General features: G+C 43.7%; 1 protein-coding gene across 1 annotated transcript in view; it reads right to left on the bottom strand.

Moving 5' to 3' along the window:
* The window catches only part of FGD3 (FYVE, RhoGEF and PH domain containing 3), a 196,696-nt gene that overhangs the window by 86,049 nt on the left and 92,424 nt on the right, over positions 1–18,223 (bottom strand). The window contains exons 2-4 of the mRNA XM_069967044.1: positions 6,804–6,962; positions 2,878–3,061; positions 1,298–1,877 (exon numbers count right to left, since the gene is read on the bottom strand). Coding sequence (XP_069823145.1) covers positions 1,298–1,877; positions 2,878–3,061; positions 6,804–6,962 — 923 coding nt within the window. The remainder of the gene's footprint in view (positions 1–1,297; positions 1,878–2,877; positions 3,062–6,803; positions 6,963–18,223) is intronic.

Here is an 18,223-nt window from a genome sequence, read left to right as displayed (position 1 = left end):
AGACCTTTTATGTTTCCCAGTCAATCCCTATAAACAATGAATTGGCTTGCTCAAGCCTTTTTAATGCAGATAAATAGACAGATATACACTCACCGGCCACTTTATTAGGTACACCTGTCCAACTGCACGTTACCACTTAATTTCTAATCAGCCAATCATATGGCGGCAGCTCAGTGCATTTAGGCATGTAGACATGGTCAAGACAATCTCCTGCAGTTCAAACCGAGCATCAGTATGGGGAAGAAAGGTGATTTGAGGGCCTTTGAACGTGGCATGGTTGTTGGTGCCAGAAGGGCTGGTCTGAGTATTTCAGAAACTGCTGATCAACTGGGATTTTCACGCACAACCATCTCTAGGGTTTACAGAGAATGGTCCGAAAAAGAAAAAACATCCAGTGAGCGGCAGTTCTGTGGGCGGAAATGCCTTGTTGATGCCAGAGGTCAGAGGAGAATGGGCAGACTGGTTCGAGCTGATAGAAAGGCAACAGTGACTCAAATAGCCAACCGTTACAACCAAGGTAGGCAGAAGAGCATCTCTGAACGCACAGTACGTCGAACTTTGAGGCAGATGGGCTACAGCAGCAGAAGACCACCCGTTACTAGCATGGTGTACCTAATAAAGTGGCCGGTGAGTGTAGATATTGCACTTTTACAGCCATTAACCCTTGGGCCCTGGGCAATGGCAAAAAGAGCCCCCCTTGCAATTTTTCAGGCAACATTTAAAAAATAAAGTGAAGCTTTATATTTGCTTTTTATTCAAGTGAAACTGAGATTTTGGGGATTCCAGTGCACTCAACATGGAGAAAAAGATTTCTATGCAAAAATTACTTTGAGCTAACAATTTTTAACATGAATTTGTCAGATGTAATTCATGTTCCAAACTGCTGACACTATTATATAGCTGTTAGGACAAGGAGACACATGATACCATTTATATATCAGTCTGTGCTTCCATAACATAGAAAAAAGCTTTTATTTTACTGTGTAAAGTGTCAAAAGGCTTTTCCAAGTTCCTGCATTGCTGTACACTGGAATACCTCCTCAGTCCCCCTCCCATCCCTATCCCTCCTTGAACGTCAGTCAGCTGAAAGCTGAGTCCCAAGTAGGTATAGGGATGGGAGGGGGAGCAAGAAGGCACTACAGCTCCTAGCAATTCAGGAGCTTGGTAAAGCCTCTTTAACACTTTGCACAAAAAACTAAAAGCATTTCTCTATGTTATGTAATGTTTCTAACAGTGTCACTAGTTCAGTGATAGATTATTTTTACACTCTTTTTAGGTCTAGACATAAAGCTCTTACCTTGGTGATGTCACCGTTTTCAGGTTTTGTCAGTTCTGTGCTTTCATGTTCCTCACTGCTTCCTTCATCCATGTCGCTGTCTTCATCCTGAGTTGAGTCCCTCTTTTGGTCAGCAGATGTGCTTGTACTCATTTCGATAGTTGCAACAGGTAATATCAGCTTTCTTGGTTCAACAGTCTCATCATTAGAAAACACCTCTCCGACAACACAACATGAGGGGCTATCGATACCGCTGTCTCGGTTGGGTATTTTACCATTGTCGTTTTGATCTACTGTTAGGTCCTCGTTGTCGTTTTCCCTGTTGGATTCCCCGAGGATATGTACGGATGAGCTTTCTCCACAGCTATTGATGTCAGTGATGCCCAAGTCTTTAAATTTCATGTTATCAGAATTTGACATATCGGGGCTGTGAGACCTAGCCGTCTCATTGTCATCTGGTCCAGTCTGTTCATCTGCAGACAGTCCACCCTCAAGGGCTGAATCGTTCCGTGATGATCGGGGGCATTTGGATGGTCCTGATCCAGGTTCCATTTTTAGATTACAATTCAGACGGCTCTGTTTGACAGGTTGAACAGGTTGTCTGAAAAATTGGAAACTAGGTATGTTGTTGCATTTCAACACTATATGTTCGCTAACCTTAAGTAGAACGCCTTTGAGAATTTACTGGTCAATACTGTGTAAAGCAGATGAAATTGAAGAATCACAGACATGGATGTATACTCGCTTTACTATTATTTTCTGATACTTTAGATTTACCATTCAACTAATTCTTTCCCATAAAAATTGTGGAGGAGGATGTTTCCTTAGTGACGTACGATCTGTAGAAGTATAATGGCCATGTCCTTGAGTATTTATTCACATAATCTGGGTTTGTATCAATTGCACATATAACCTTAGGCTAAGTTCAGATCATATTCGGGCATTATGTTCCACTATGTAGCCAAATGTATGCCTCAGACACATGCCATTCCTATTGTATACTGTATATCATATAGGTTTCTCTTTATTACTGTTGTACTGAAAAGCCTAGAATTATCTACCGTATATATGTCAAACCCAAAAACAATGTGAACCTAACTTTAGTTGTGGGTAGGGTCCTAGCTGTCCTTTGTTACTTTCAATACTTCAATATGACAGGTGTTGGGTTCAGGTAGATTTGCAGGGGGTGGACAGTATGTGCTGTATAAATACATGTAGATGTATCAATGACTATTTTTCAACTTTCCAGTGGGACTTTAACATCCTAGAAATAAAGGACCTTAGATCTTATGAATGGTGAGGATCCCAGAGGTCAGACCCTCACTAATCAGATACATATCACCTATTCTATGGGTAGGTTCAGTAGGTTAAAATAACCGTTTTTTCAATGACAATTTGAACTGGCAGATACCACCTTAAAGAACATGCAGGTAGACTGGTGGACACTGATCAAGAGTTGTCTTGAGTACTAAACAAACTATTATAAATTGCTATACACAATGGTCAAATCTAATATCACTAGAAATTTTAATTTGGCTTATGAACACAAAACGATTACATTTCTTTAACATGCGACCGACCATAATAGAGTTTATAGTCACCTGATATTCTCAAACTTTTCAATGAGAATACTGATGTCTGATGTGTTAGTCTGATTCCGCTCTCGTGTTCCAAATCTTCTGGTCACTTTAGGTATGGATGGCAATGGTCTTGAGGGTGCAGGAGGGATTCTCAGGCCAGGGCTCACTTGCCCCCCTGATATGAGATGAGCCGGCTTAGGAGGTACTAAGATAAAAAAAAAAAAATATTAGGGTCTATGCACAATAACAAGTAATTGTGGTATCAATTTTCATACAGATATTTTATGGAACATTCTACACTAGTAAATCAGAAGTGACATTTGGCATCCAAAACTATGCAGGTACACTGCCACAGGGAAACTTTGACTGGTTATTCAATGCAGGCGTCCCCAAGGCAAGGTCAAGCTATGCATCAATGAACACAACCAGGAAAGCAAAAAATATATATGTACATGTATAGCACGACACCTACATAGAACAAACAAAGATCAGCCTCTCAAGCAGGGGTAACAAGAAATCTTTATGGTTTCCTTGATCACCAAAAAACATGATAGGGAATTCCCCCACCCCCAGTGATCACTCTTGTTATACACCAGTAAAGCCCCTATTCCACGTGCCGACTTGAGTAGCTCTCAGCGCTCGTTTGCTCCTCGTTCACTGCTGCCACTATTCCACGCGGCAGCAGAGATTGGGTGAATGCGGGGAGGGCTGGGGGGAGCTGCTGGGGGGGGGGGGGACTGCCCGGGTGATTGCTAAATCGTCCGGGCAGCCCCTTAGCATACAGCAGCGTCTGCTGCCGACGCTCCTATTCCACGGAGCGACTGCAGCAGAACGTTGCTGTATCAGTCGTTTGTTTTTCAACATCTTGAAAAAAAAACTACTGCAACGATCAGCCGACATAAATTACATCGGCTGATCGTTGCCTTCTATTCCACGGGATGATTATCGGCCGTAACGACCAATATCGGCCGAATAGGGCCGATAATCGTTCCGTGGAATAGGGCCTTAAGAAGTGGGAATTTAGAGATCCATGTAGTGAGAGATCCTTTTTATAACTAGGCCTGTAACTATGACAAGGGGGCATCCTCTAAGTCTAGAGGAAAGAAGGCTTCACCATCATTACAGGCAGGGATTCTTTACTGTAAGAGCAGTGAGACTATGGAACTCTGTGCCACATGATGTTCCAATTCATTAAGCTAGTTCAAGAGGGGCCTGGATGTCTTCCTTGAAAAATGTAATATTACAAGTAAAGATTACTTGATTAGATAGAACGTTGATCCAGAGATTTATTCAGATTTCCATATTTGGAGCGGGTAAGAATAAATAAATAAATAAAATAAAATAATAAAGGAATAAATAAATAAAATTGCATTGATCAAATTGGAATTCTGTCCGCACCCATTGTCGGCAATGGTGAATTGGACTGCAGGCACATCTGAATGTGCCGCATCCCAATTCAAAAGAAATGAAGTTCATCCGGCAGGTACTGCAGTACCAGCCGGGATGCACTTCACTTACACCGGCTGTGTCATTCTGTGTGTGAACCCAGCCTTAAAGTGTCACTTTTGGTATGAAAAACTTTTGATGTGTCAGAGAGTTTTGATCAATGTAGTCCGAGTGATCAGACCCTGACCGATCCTAAAAACAAGACAGGAGAAGACCACGCTCAGCGCAGTCCTCTCCTCTGTGTCATGTAATGATCAGACTCATGACGAAAGTCCATAAGCCGGACTCTTTTCACTGACATATCAGGGACCTCTCCCTGACACTTTAAGGCACTGTGTAGCTGTCCCTGCTCTCAATCTCCTTTCTCGTTGACATTAGAAACGTGTCCGATTTTGCACTCTCAGAAAGCAGTGTGGCTACCCTTCTTATAGATGTAATGGTATAAGGTAAGTATCCTATAGAAGTAACAGAAGACATTGACCAGTGACAGTGATATATGTAACTCAGACAAAACAGTGATGTGAATAACCAGGTAATATTACACAATATAGTTTGTCCCTATTCAGATGTGACTGCAGCTATATAGACAATTTTAGCTGGTAGCGGTCCCGTGATTAAATGTCTGGAATGAATTCTTTGTGACCAGTCCCCTTTACACGCTATGTCAGAAATGTGCAGAGACATGGAACTGAATTCTACTTACTTATTCCCTGTCCCTCCCACACATATATGTAGTCTGCTGAAATTTGTGGCTAACCACTGACAACCTTACTTCCGTCTATACTTGCATTTGCTGAGCTCTCAGTAACTTAATAGCTACCGGAAGGAGTAAAACTACAGAAGAGAAGAACTGAGCAGAGTCGTCCGGAGAGTTTTCTGTCATTTTAGATGCTAATAGTGAATATGTGGAGTAGGTCACGGAGAGGAATGCAAATGAACTTAAATGTCTATTTCTTTAAGTATTAACAAATTAAGAGGATTATATGTCAGTTCATGCCAAATGCTGCGCATAATGAGGAAGATGTAGGGCACGGATAGCACTGGAGATTTAGACTTTTTGTTATTAAGCATGTCTTATCCATAAAGTCTGGGCTTTATGCTACTTCTCCAGCCATAGCAACACATCCAAGGTTATCATCACCACAATTTTTGCATCACAGTACTAAAAAATGACTGTCTGTCCTGCATGGGGTTTATCCACTGAAGCTCAATCTACTTGTTCATTAGAATGTGCACCGATACTACCATATAGCTCGACTTGATGCTGATAGCAGGATGGGATTACACACAAGCTAATGCCTATCGGGGTACTCCTCATGTGTGGGTAGCATATAATACATGATCATCACCGGCAAAATGCAAAGCTGAGAGCACTCACCGTGCTTGTGCACAGTCTAGATTTCGTGTAGAATACTTTAAAATTTAGCAGACATTTTAATGTCAAGCAGGGATGCCAAACATTTGTCAGTACAGACTATTAGAGCTGTTTTACGCGCATGTGCGCTTCATCAGATCTGATGAAGCACTCATCCACACAAAATAGATGTAGTAGTCTGTACTGACAAATGTTTGGCGTCCCTGCCCGACATGAAAATGCCTGCTGAATTTTAAAGTTTTCTACACAAAATAAAGACTATGCACAAGTACAGTGAGTGCCCTCAGCTTTACATTCTATGCATAGGTAAGGTGCTAAGTGTCCTTGTGGGGGTCTGACCACTAGGACTTCCGCCAATCATGAAAATGGCTTTCCTGTGTCCTATTTGATGAATAGGTTGGTAGTTGGACATGCACACTACAACTATAAAGTCTTAAAGGCAAAAATACAGAGAGTACATACTGTAGAATTAAATGTAATAATAATAATTTATTTATTTTGTATAGCCCCAACATAAACCACAGTGCTCACATCAGTATCTGTCCCTATCGAGGATCACAATCTAAATTCAACTATCAATACATTTTCTGGGGTGCAGGAAAACGCCGGAGTAGCCAGAAAAAACTCACGCAGAAGTTGTCCTGGATGGGATTTGAATTCAGGAACCTGGTGCTGAAAGCTACTGTGCTGTCCATAACTGGTACTGTGCACACTGATCAGCACTTATCGTGCAGATAGGCAATGGGTGTTAGTGGTGGGAAAACCCCTTTAAATTGGAAACCTCTAGATTTAAAAAAAAAAATTCTTATTTTCTACCATTTTACAGATGAGGAAAATAAGATGAGTAGGATGAATGCAGAAGATGACGATTGTAGTTACTGGGCAAATAGGGTGTTGGCAGAATTTTTACACAGTATGTGTTATGGAGAGTTGGTATATTAATGGATTCTTCCTTTTATAAAAATGTACAGATTCAACACAATATTAAGTCACTAGATATACCAGCAGCAAGTGATGGATAGGCGTAATCCATTATATCACATCTTATATTTGGAGGTGCTGTCTCTTTTAGATTTCCACAAATGTAATAGATGTCAAAACACATCACAACACATGAAATACCAACCTTGAGGTTTTTCTAGATTTGACTTCCTGGTTGGCGTAGCTTTTGCCCGCGGCTTCTTTCCAGTTTGCTGAATACATGGTACTGGGCTTGTGTGCTGAGCCTTCCCAAATGGACTTGATTCAATGTGACACTTAACTTGGAAAGTGGTATAGCCACAACCTACAAAAAAAGACAAACAAATGTAACACGAGATGATTTATTGACCGGGAATGTGTCAAATCCTTCACTATACAGCAGCAAAGGCACCAATGGTCAATGGTGTTTTTTACCAAGCAGTCTCTTATAGGAAGGGGTTGCAGCTCAGGCTAGCCCCATGCCCCTTTCCTATGGGTATTGTGAACCTACACAGAGCTACCACTCTCTATTGGTGCCAATATCTGAAGTCTGGGGGGGACCAGAATTGAACCCTTATGTTTTGGGATGATGAAGTGCGATGGCAGCGTATGAATGGCATAATGGAGCACAAACTGCAAGTTTACTAAAAAGTATATGTTCACATATGGTCATTCATGAACCTGCATAGGATGAATGCAAAGGACCACCACTTCCATGGACAAGCATGTTTGTACAGCCACAGGTCCTTTCCAACGTGTTTCTCTTTATCGCAACTTCCTCACCTATCATTCAATACTTAAAAGCCTAAAGCAGATGTTTTCTGTGTGTTACATTTATCAGTTACTCTTCTTCCTGTGCTACAATGGTGTGACCTTTGCTAAGTACTCACAATAGTGAAACACTGTGCCGCACATATAGAAAAAAAAACGTAAATGAAAAGAAGTCAAATTGAATGGTAAACAGTATTTTCCTTTATAAGTTAAAAGAAAAGATTTCTTTAACATGAATATAGTTACCTACGGGTGCGTTCAACGTCTATTAAAACAAAGGCTGCTGACTGACAAATAATACAATGCTATACAATACAGACAATAATAATACGCTTTAATGTAACCAGTGCCCCAGTATAATATGAGCTTGGCAAGTGCCCCAATTACAATAAAAATCTAAATATCCCACCTTACATAATCATTCCACATACTTCATGTTCCATTATATTTAAGTGTTCTCTTTAAATAATAGCAGAGTATTGGGTACTACATCCAGAGATAACTCCATAAAGACACAATGCTTAATCACATAGAACTTTAATCAGAAACTCATCTCAAGGTCAAACAGCTTGGTCATTGTTAGAAACTGCCTGAAAAGGGGGTAGCAGGGAGATGGTCTGGTGTACTTAAAGGGTAGGGGTAGGCCACTTTATAGTAAAATTATTAATTATACAGTAATAATAACAACTGTACTCACAGCACTTACTGATAGCAGCTCCCTGTGTACTTCACCGGGCTAAAATCAGACTCCTCTCCTCCAGACTGGGATACCCTGCTCTGTGGTGTGTCTGTCCACAAGATGGCTAACATGGAGGAGCATGTGACCATGCCCTGCCCCCAAGTGTCTAACATTGAGCTTGTATATGCCTATGGTGGACACTGGAAGGCGGGGCATGGTCACATGCTCCTCCATGCTGGCCATCTTATGGACAGACTCACCACAGAGCAGGACATCACAGCCCGGAGGAGGGGAGTCTGATTTTAGCTCTATGGGCTACACAGGGACCTGCTGTCAGTATATACAGTGAGTACACTAAGTACACTAAACTATTTTACCATAAAGTAACCATCCCCTTTAAACCCCCGTGGACTTGTGATAGTACAGGTGGGTGATCTCCTTACTTTAAGATATAGTGAGCACCAAGAAAAGAACACACTGCATTGTTGAACATTTATGCTTGGTGATAGGGACAGCATGGATGCAGAGTTCAACAATCATGACTTTCTTATATGGAGGCACTAAACTTTATTGGTTACACTGGCAGTTTTGGCGCTTTCTTGCTCACTCTCATTGCTAGGGTAAGCATACTCCTCTACCGCAAGCAAGCACTGCCCATAACATAGTTCTGACCTGGTTTTTACTTGGCAAGAGTTACCTGGCGTCTCTACCTTACAACAATTTGATCATATTCAAGGCGGTCAAATCAGCTTCTCAGTCTCAATCTGTCATAGTCCAGAGCTGATTCTCCTTGCTGTTATGTTTGCTACTTAAAGTGACTGTACCACCAGGCCCAGGCTGAAGCACTGGAGGTGGGCCGACACACCCTTAGTGGGAGGAAACCCTAGCCCCCCTATGATAGGGTTCCACTGATTGTAATGGAGTCAAATCATGGAGGGTCTGGAGTTTCTTCCCACTAAGGGTGGGTCGGCCGCCTCCAGTGCTTCAGCCTGGGCCTGGTGGTACAGTCACTTTAAGCCAAACTCCAGGGCTTCCTCTCCCCTGTATGGCTTATTGTGTCAGACACTAGTGTTACACACAGAACACCATTCAGACGGAATCCATGCATGTTTTATGTGATCAGCATAACTACAGGCAGTAAAAGCCCACCTATAAACCAATGAACTGCTAATGGGTCTCCTCTAGAGAGCAGTGCAACTTGAGCATGCTCGAGTCCAGTGGTTTGGTAATTAGATATTGCTGAGGAAGTTGGATGTAGCCCTAGAGAGTCTGGAAAAACATGGTTTGGTCCAGTCTATGGCTGCACCAAGTGCTAAATAAATCGGACTCGAGCATGCTCGAGTTGCGCTCATCTCTAGTCTCCTTGGGTTAGCCCCTACAGCAAAAGAGTCAAAAGGTCTCCAGCATCATGTTGCTGAACTGCACAAAAACTGCAGAAATGACGCAACATATGAATACAATCTAATTGAAGTGTATACAGTTTGCACAATAAGGTAATGTATGAACAGCGTAAACAGCAAAAATAGCAGTCGAAGAAAAGACATTAAAAAAAATAAAAACTCATTTACCATAATTATACAATTACTGAAATTCCACAAGAATGAAAAAAACCCGATAGAACAAGTTGTACCATCCAGACATAATGAACATGAGCAGATGATGAAATCTCCGCTATAAGACAAGACATTTGGTACTAGACAGTTGGCTCAGCGTACAGATATATTTTAAGAATTCCTGTCATACGAGAGAAGTGACATCGGGTAATCCTTCCAAACAATTCAGAACCTTTTGTTTATGTTTCCTTGGAATCCTTATTTTCAAGGGGTGATACATCAATGTAAGATCTAACCCAGCTTCTGCTCTTTGTGTAGGCAGACATATCTACCCATCCGTACAGGTGATGGTTGCAGCTTATGGTCCGCTTACACAAAGTGATTATTGTTAGAAATTTTGCAATAACGATCACATAGGAGCGATAATCGGCTCGTGCAAACACAGGGAACGATCAAGTGACAAGCTAGAAATCGTTCATCTTGGTCTTTCGACACGTTCTCAAATCATCGTTGGTCGTTCGCTAAAAATTCGGAGACCGCTTTGTCTTTGCAGTCTTTCACAAATTCATCCTAATGTGTGAGATGGGCTTACCCGATCTTAAAACGATTGCAAAAACTTTTTTTCAAACAATTTATCTCTTAGGGCCCTTTTACACAGAAAGATTATCTGACAGATTATCAGCCAAAGATTTGAAGCCAAGGCCAGGACTGGATTTGAAAAGAGGAGAAATCTCAGGCTTTCCTGTATGACCTGATCTCTGTTTATAGTCTGTTCCTGGTTTTGGCTTCAAATCTTTGGCAGATAATCTGTCAGATAATCTTTCTGTGTAAAAGGGCCCTTATGCTAAGTTTACACGAGGCGATTATTGGCCCGATCGTATGATTAACGATTTCGAAGTAACGATTTTTTTTTTATAACGATCAGCATTTAGACGGTACGATATATCGTACGGATAAATCGTTTTGCGATCGTGCGCCCGCAGCCCGGCCCGCTCGCAGCCCGCCCCCCGCTCAACCGCAGCCCCCTGCGCCGCCCCGATCGCCACCGCTCCGATCACCCCCGATCCACCGCCGCCACCACTCCGATCGCCCCCACCGCCGCGGCCAAGAGCATACGTTACCTGCTCCGAGCAGCAGGTCTTCCGACATCCCCGGCTCCCATCTTCAGTGCACTGATTGGCTGAAGAGATGAGCCGGGAATTTCAAACGGCTCCTCTTCAGCCAATCAGTGTTCCTCTTCAGCACTGATTGGCTGAAGGGGAGCCGTTTAAAATTCCCGGCTCCCCTCTTCAGCCAATCAGTGCTGCCTTGCATTGATTGGCTGAAGAGATGAGCCGGGAATTTCAAACGGCTCCCCTGTTAAAAGATCAAAATGAACGATTTTTCGATCGTTCGCCGCGTTTACATGTACGATTATCGTTCGAATTCGATCGTTATTGGGAAAATTCGCCCGATAATCCCAGCATTAGGGTGCGTTTACACAGAAAGATTTATCTGACAGATTTTGGAAGCCAAAGCCAGGAATGGATTTAAAAAGAGGATAGATCCCAGTCTTTCCTTTATGACCTGTTCCCTGTTTATAGTCTGCTCCTGGTTTTGGCTTCAAAGATCTGTTAGATAAATCTGTCTGTGTAAATGCACCATTATCTGAAAGATCTTTGAAGCCTAAACCAGGAACAGACTATAAACAGGGATCAGGTCATAAAGGAAAGACTGTGATCTATCCTCTTTCCAGATCCATTCCTGGCTTTGGCTTCCAAAATCTGTCAGATAAATCTTTCTGTGTAAATGCACCATAATGCCCCTATTCCACGAGTCGTTTGAAGGAGCAAACGAGCGCTATTAGCGCTCGTTTGCTCCTCGTTCCCCGCTCGCTGCCGCCGCTATTCAACGCGGCTGCAGCGAGCGGGTGAGTGCGGGAGGGGGCGGCGGGGAGCTGTGGGGGGGCTGCCCGGGTGAACGCTGATCGTCCGGGCAGCCCATAGGATACAGCAGCGCCTGCTGCCGATGTTCCTATTCAACGGAGCGACGGCAGCAGATCGCTGCTATATCAGTCGCTTGTTTTTCAACATGTTGAAAAACAAGCGACTGCAACGATCAGCCGACATGAACGATGTCGGCTGATCGTTGCACTCTATTCCACGGGACGAATATCGTTCGTAGCGGTCGATATCGGCCGAATACGAACGATATTGCTCCTCTAAACGACCCGTGGAATAGGGCCTTAAGGGGCCTTTTACACAGAAAGATTATCTGACAGATTATCTGCCAAAGATTTGAAGCCAAAGCCCGGAATGGACTATAAACAGAGATCAGGTCATAAAGGTAAGCCTGAGATTTCACCTCTTTTCAGATCCATTCCTGGCTTTGGCTTCAAATCTTTGGCAGATAATCTGTCAGATAATCTTTCCGTGTAAAAGGGCCCTGAGTCTACACAGTGATCGCTATAAAAATCAAAACGTTACTTTAAAATAGAAAAACGATTGAGTGGGCGAGTTATCACTCTATGTAAACAGACCATTATTCTGTTCAATTGAATGGGATGAATATGACTTCTAAAATGGATAAGGGGCTATGACTCTGTAAAAAGGCTGGTTAGTGATGTAGACACCACTTATCCTTATACCTTACACTGATGGTTGCCTTTCAACATGAGCCATTACATGAAATGATGATGGTCCGAAACGGCCGGTAGTTAGCCAAGTACATCCAATAATCGTTTAGTATAATAAAACCATAAGAGTCCTATTACAGGGCCGATTATGGCCCACTAATTTGGGCTAGATCGGTGCTCGTTTACTAGACCTATTAGATGGACTGATAATTGAGCATTAAAGCGACTCTGTACCCAGTATCTGTCCCCCTCAAACCGCTTGTACCTTCAGATAGCTGCTTTTAATCAAAATCTGTCCTGGGGTCCTTTGACAGGTGATGCAGTTATTGTCCTAAAAACAACTTTTAAACTTGCAGCCCCATGCCCAACGGCCGGGGCTTAGATTGTGTATGCATTAGGCTAGCACAACCTCTCTGTCACTCCTACCCGCCCTCCTCATCATTAGGAATGCTCCATGCAGATTGTCTCCTATTCCCCACCTGTGTCAGCCCGGCACATGGGCTGGATCGTTAAGACACATGTGCAATGTTCAGACCGGAGAAAATGTTTCAGTGGCATTCCTAATGATGAAGAGGGTAGGGAGGAAGGACGGAGGGGTCATGCAAAGTTAGGGCACAGATATTGTTAGCCCCAGCCGTTGGGCACGGGGCTGCAAGTTTAAAAGTTGTTTATTAGGACAACAACTGCATCACCTGCCGAACGGACCTCAGGACAGATCTTGGTTTAAAGCAGCTATCTGAAGGTACAAGTGGTTTGGGAGGGAAAGACTGTGGGTACAGAGTCGCTTTGAGGGCTGCATGGACATTATTAGCTATGTCCATTCCCGGGACTGGGAATCTGTTGAGCACAGGAGAGAAGACCAGGAGTGGGGAGAGGTAAAGTATCAGGTGTTTGGGCAGTCGTCGGCCGTGCAACGTTACTACATGTAGCAATGCGCAGTTGGCACCCGACGATTTTAGGTCCAAACCTTAAGCCGATCAGCCCGATTCAGACAGTTTGCGCTCAGGGTAATAGGGCCCTAAGATTACTCACCACTAGAAGCTGCTTATCAGGAATCTCAGCCATGACTAGATCTGAAAAGTCCTTCACATGAGAAATGTAGAAAAAAAAACCCTTTCGGTATTACAGACAATATTGATTATGGTGGGAATTTGCCCCATTGTACACACAGCAATGGTTTTGTGCAATTCCTCAAACACACCATACAAGACAGGATACATAGAAAGACGCAACCTATAGAACAACCTATAAAACAAATATTACAGTAGCTGCAATATCCGTCCCCTATCACATTGTCATCATATACTAAACCATCCACCACAGGCCTTTCGTCTCTCCACTGCGGTTACACAAAACATGCAATATATAGCCAGAGATGTTATGACCCTAAACAAGCAACTGGTTCAGAAGCTGGAAACTGACGAGACAATGGGAGAGGTATTTAGGTCAGAGGGAAATGAGCTGCCTTAAGGATAATACAATGAACTTTTCATATCGAGCCTCTTGGCGTGGTCTGGACATTACCACCATATCAGGAGACATTTTTCTTAATCTTCAGTCTGCAAAATGACAGGAATGTGCATAACAATATGACTGCGGGAAAAAATACCCAATGCTCATTCTTACATCTCATTCCTAGAAGAATGGAAAGTATGTAATATGGAGGAGATTCTTGGCGGGTTTGTATTGGGACCCAATGGCATAACTGTTTAGCAATTCTAAAGCACGAATAGATCTAATATAATATAACAAGCGGTGACACGGAAATAAATCTACAGGAACGTTCCTTCAGTGTTGCCTCCAATGATCACACTAAGAAAGAAGACAATCTAGCAGAGCCAAAACTGTAAGAAATGGTGAGGGTCCAACGTAATGGAATATTTGCCGCTATTACTAGTAATCTCATATAGGAAATATATGGCTACACTGGAGGAATATTGATGTATGTATGGAGAGCTTTAACTGGGGATTACATGTATGTGTTTGTCCCCGAATCTGATGGATGATCTGTACTGGCAGTTTTATTATTATATTTATTTTTTTTTATTTCTTCTTCTCTGTTTAACTGTTAGATCTACTCGGCCATCATTAAAGTCACCATAAAAAAAAAAAAAAATCTCAATTAGAGGAAACCATTTAGCCCAATATAAGCCCTGATTGGTTCCCTTTCAGGACTAATTTGTTCCCTTTGGCATCACTTATCTACAGGATAAATCACAAGGGGATTGACCGCAGGGACATAAGGGACCCTTGTGAATGGACTCCACTCTATTGGCTGCTTTGGTGCTCATAAAAAACAGTACCATTCTACTCATAAGAGGAACTAGGGGGAGATGCTATTCTCTTAATGGGGGAGGATCCCAGCAGCCAGATCACCAGCATTCACACATTTATCACCTACTCTAAATAAGCATACAGCTTGAGGCTATGTTTACACAATGTACGTTTTCCATAAATCACGGCCGTTGTTGCAATTTGCAACAACGGACGTGATTTATGTAAAACATAGGTTTCATTTGAATAAATGGAATCCCGGCCAGAGCGTACACACATTCCATCGGGCCAAGCGTATACACATGAATATCGGCCAAACAAGACATGTCAGTTCACACAATGGAGAGTGCGGCTCCGGTCGCACGCTCCATTGAGTGCAGCGGTGAATTGGGAAGCGGGCACATGCGGGTTTGCCTGCATCCGAATTTACCAGAAGTGAAGATTATCCAGCCGATACAAAATTACTAGGAAAACTCAGTGGCTTTTGAAGAGGAAGGGGGAGGCTAATCTGCGAGCTTAATCTGTTGTACCAACAGCCTCCTCCTTATCATCAAAGACACAGCAGCTCTCAGCAGTTTTAGGTCTAGTGGGGACAATGAAAGCTTGTGAAAACAGAACTGTACGTCAGTTTAATTGGCATAGTGCCTTTTGCCCACAAAATATACATAAGCTGGCTGTATTGGCAACGTGTAGCCTCAGTGTTAAATGTCACTCCAAACAATCTTAATTGAATATTTAGATGCCTGAGGGTATGTTCACACAATTAGGTTTTACTTGCTATTATTGAATGCAAAGCCAGGAATTAATTTAAAAAGAGGAGATGTCACCTTTCCTTTATATGTATTCAACCTTTTATATTCAATGATTGCAATTAAAAACCTGAACGTCTGAACACCCCCTTATCCTTGCCAAGTGCAAGCTAATCTTATAGAAGACCAGGCCAATATCGTCCTGTGTAATACGGACAACTATAGGCCGACAAATGAAACATCTTCCTATGTAGTAGCAGATGTACATCTGACTAAATGATAGAAGCGGAGGACCGCACAAACCATTCAAAAGTGGATCTAAATAGAAACTGGGCTCCAGCTGTTTAATTAAAATGTAGCCTTCACTTTCATTGTTAGGTTATGTTCACACAGAGCAAAACTGGTGGACTTCCACGGCGGTGTTTAAAAACTGAATCTGTATCTCACCGTTTCAGCTCCTATATTGTCTTATATGTGGAATGTAAGGCTCTGTAATAGGAGATTCTCCATTGGTATGACTCCGCTGAAGCTATTTTTACATATTGACCAGTAGAAAGTATATCAAAACCAAACTTTATGTCTCTTCTGACTATAGGATCTGTTTTTGTCAGGCAGCCATTGACTCTCTATAGAGATAATACAGGTTACATAGTTCTCTGATTTTTGGCTGGGATTACCCTGTCTGTTTGTCAGCTCTCAAGCAGTCCATAGCGGACTTTCTGCAGGACCATGCGGACGACCCCACAACCCCCTATATCAAATGGGAAGCACTTAAGTGTGTCCTTCGTGGGGTGTTAATGAGAAAGGGGGCGCAACTGAAGAGAGATAAAGCACACAAACTGTCGCGGGCCCTTCGGGAGGTCTCCCGGCTCAAACTGGCCCATAAGCGTGCACTTTCGGTCCCGATTCTCAGGGAATTGCAGGCGGCCAGGCTCGAGGTCAAACGACTTCTTGAAGCCTCGTGGGGCAAGGCGCTTCAAGTATGTAAAAGCAGGTTTTACGAGTACGGAAATAAGAGTGGGCGAATGCTAGCCAGGTCCCTGAGGGCGCGTATGGCCCAATCCCACATTTCATCAGTTAAAACAAACACTAACACCACTGCCCGAACCACCCCAGACATCTTAGCCCAGTTTCGGTCGTTTTACGCGGAACTGTACCACCTCCCGCCCCGACCTCCACTACCCCCCCACCCTCGCCATTCCCCAACCTTTCCAGCGAAATCATAGCCTCACTAGAAGAACCTTTTTCCTCCCTGGAATTAGCCTCAGTGATACAGGACCTTCCAGGAGGGAAAAGCCCAGGGCCGGACGGATACACCGCTAAATTTTACAAGGATCTCCAGTCAAATCTAGCCCCGCTTCTATTGTCCGCATTTAACTCTATTTCCCCAGAATCTCCTTTCCCTACACATTCCACACTAGCCCATATAGTAGTCCTCCCCAAGCCCGGCAAGGACCCCCAACTGTGCGGCAGCTACCGCCCCATCTCCCTACTGAATGTTGATCTAAAAATCTACTCCAAACTTCTGGCCAATCGTCTCAACACTCTGATTCCAACTCTGATCCATCTGGACCAGGTAGGGTTTGTGCCGGGGAGGGAAGCCAGGGACAATACTATCAAGACCATTGACATCATACATCATGCACGTATGCATAAGATCCCTCTGATGCTCTTATCTTTAGATGCCGAAAAGGCTTTTGATAGGGTTTCCTGGTCCTCCCTGGCACAAACTCTCCACAGCATCGGCCTGGGTCTGGTTTTTCGCTCCAAAATCCGGCGCTTTATCAGTCTCCCATGGCCCAACTAAAAATCAATGGAACTCTCTCAATGGCACCCGCCAGGGTTGCCCCCTATCCCCATTACTATATGTCCTGGTCATGGAGCACTTGATGGCCTCTATTAGGGCGGACCCGAACATCCATGGCATAACGGTGGGCGGCGTAGAATACAAATGCTCGGCGTTTGCCGACGACCTGCTGATTTATGTTAGGGACCCTTTGATTTCTCTTCCCTCCCTTATGGCCCGGTGGTCGGAGTTCGGAGCGTGGTCCAATTTTAAGCTAAATCTGTCCAAATCAGAGGCCCTCAATGTCTCCCTGCCCCTCCGGCTAGCCTTATCCTTGCAGTCCTCTTTCCCTTTTGTCTGGCCCGATGTAGGTATCACATACCTAGGTGTTAAAATCCCCCCGGATCTTACCCTTCTTTTCTCTGCCAACTTTTCCCCCCTCCTTTCACAGTTCCGTAAGGATCTGGAAAATTGGAACCGCCCAGAGTTTTCCTGGTTTGGCAGAATCAGCATTGTTAAGATGAATTTATTACCTCGGCTTCTCTATCTCTTGCAGACAGTGCCGATCCTTATCTCCTCAACATTCTTTCACCAGATTCAGAGGTGCTGGGGCGCCTTTGTTTGGGCCTCCAGGTGCTCCCGTCTTAACAAGCTGACGCTCACCAGACCTAAACTCTTGGGGGGCACTGGTCTTCCAGATTGCCGTCTATATTATATGGCCTGCGTTCACGCTAGGATCTTGGACATGATCCACAACGAGAGGTCGAAGCTGTGGGTCCGCCTGGCTCAGGCGCTCTCTTCTAAAGCTTTAGTTGTGCTCCCCTGGATATGGGCCCCGTCCCTAGCCGACACCCATATTATGTCCTTTTCCACCCGTCACACTCTAGCCAGCCTCCACACAGGTAGTTCGGGCATCTCATTAATCGACCCAACAGGCCCCTTACTGCCTATCACTGACCACCCGGAATTCCCTCCAGGGGACTCGTCTGCCCCCTTCTTAGGGTTTTCCAAACGCACCCCATTGCGTTTTCACCAGGTCCTTTCTAAGGGCTCTCTCAAACCCCTCTCATCCATTCTTCCCGAGAACTATCCAGCAACGGGATTCTCCTTTGCTTATATGCAACTCACTCATTTTTATTCCTACGTTGCTAGGGGTAAAC

Source organism: Dendropsophus ebraccatus, chromosome 4 (assembly GCF_027789765.1).
Source record: "Dendropsophus ebraccatus isolate aDenEbr1 chromosome 4, aDenEbr1.pat, whole genome shotgun sequence".
NCBI lineage: Eukaryota > Metazoa > Chordata > Amphibia > Anura > Hylidae > Dendropsophus > Dendropsophus ebraccatus.
The sequence above is the reverse complement of the archived record's forward strand: the minus strand, read 5'-3'. Positions and strand labels throughout refer to the sequence as shown.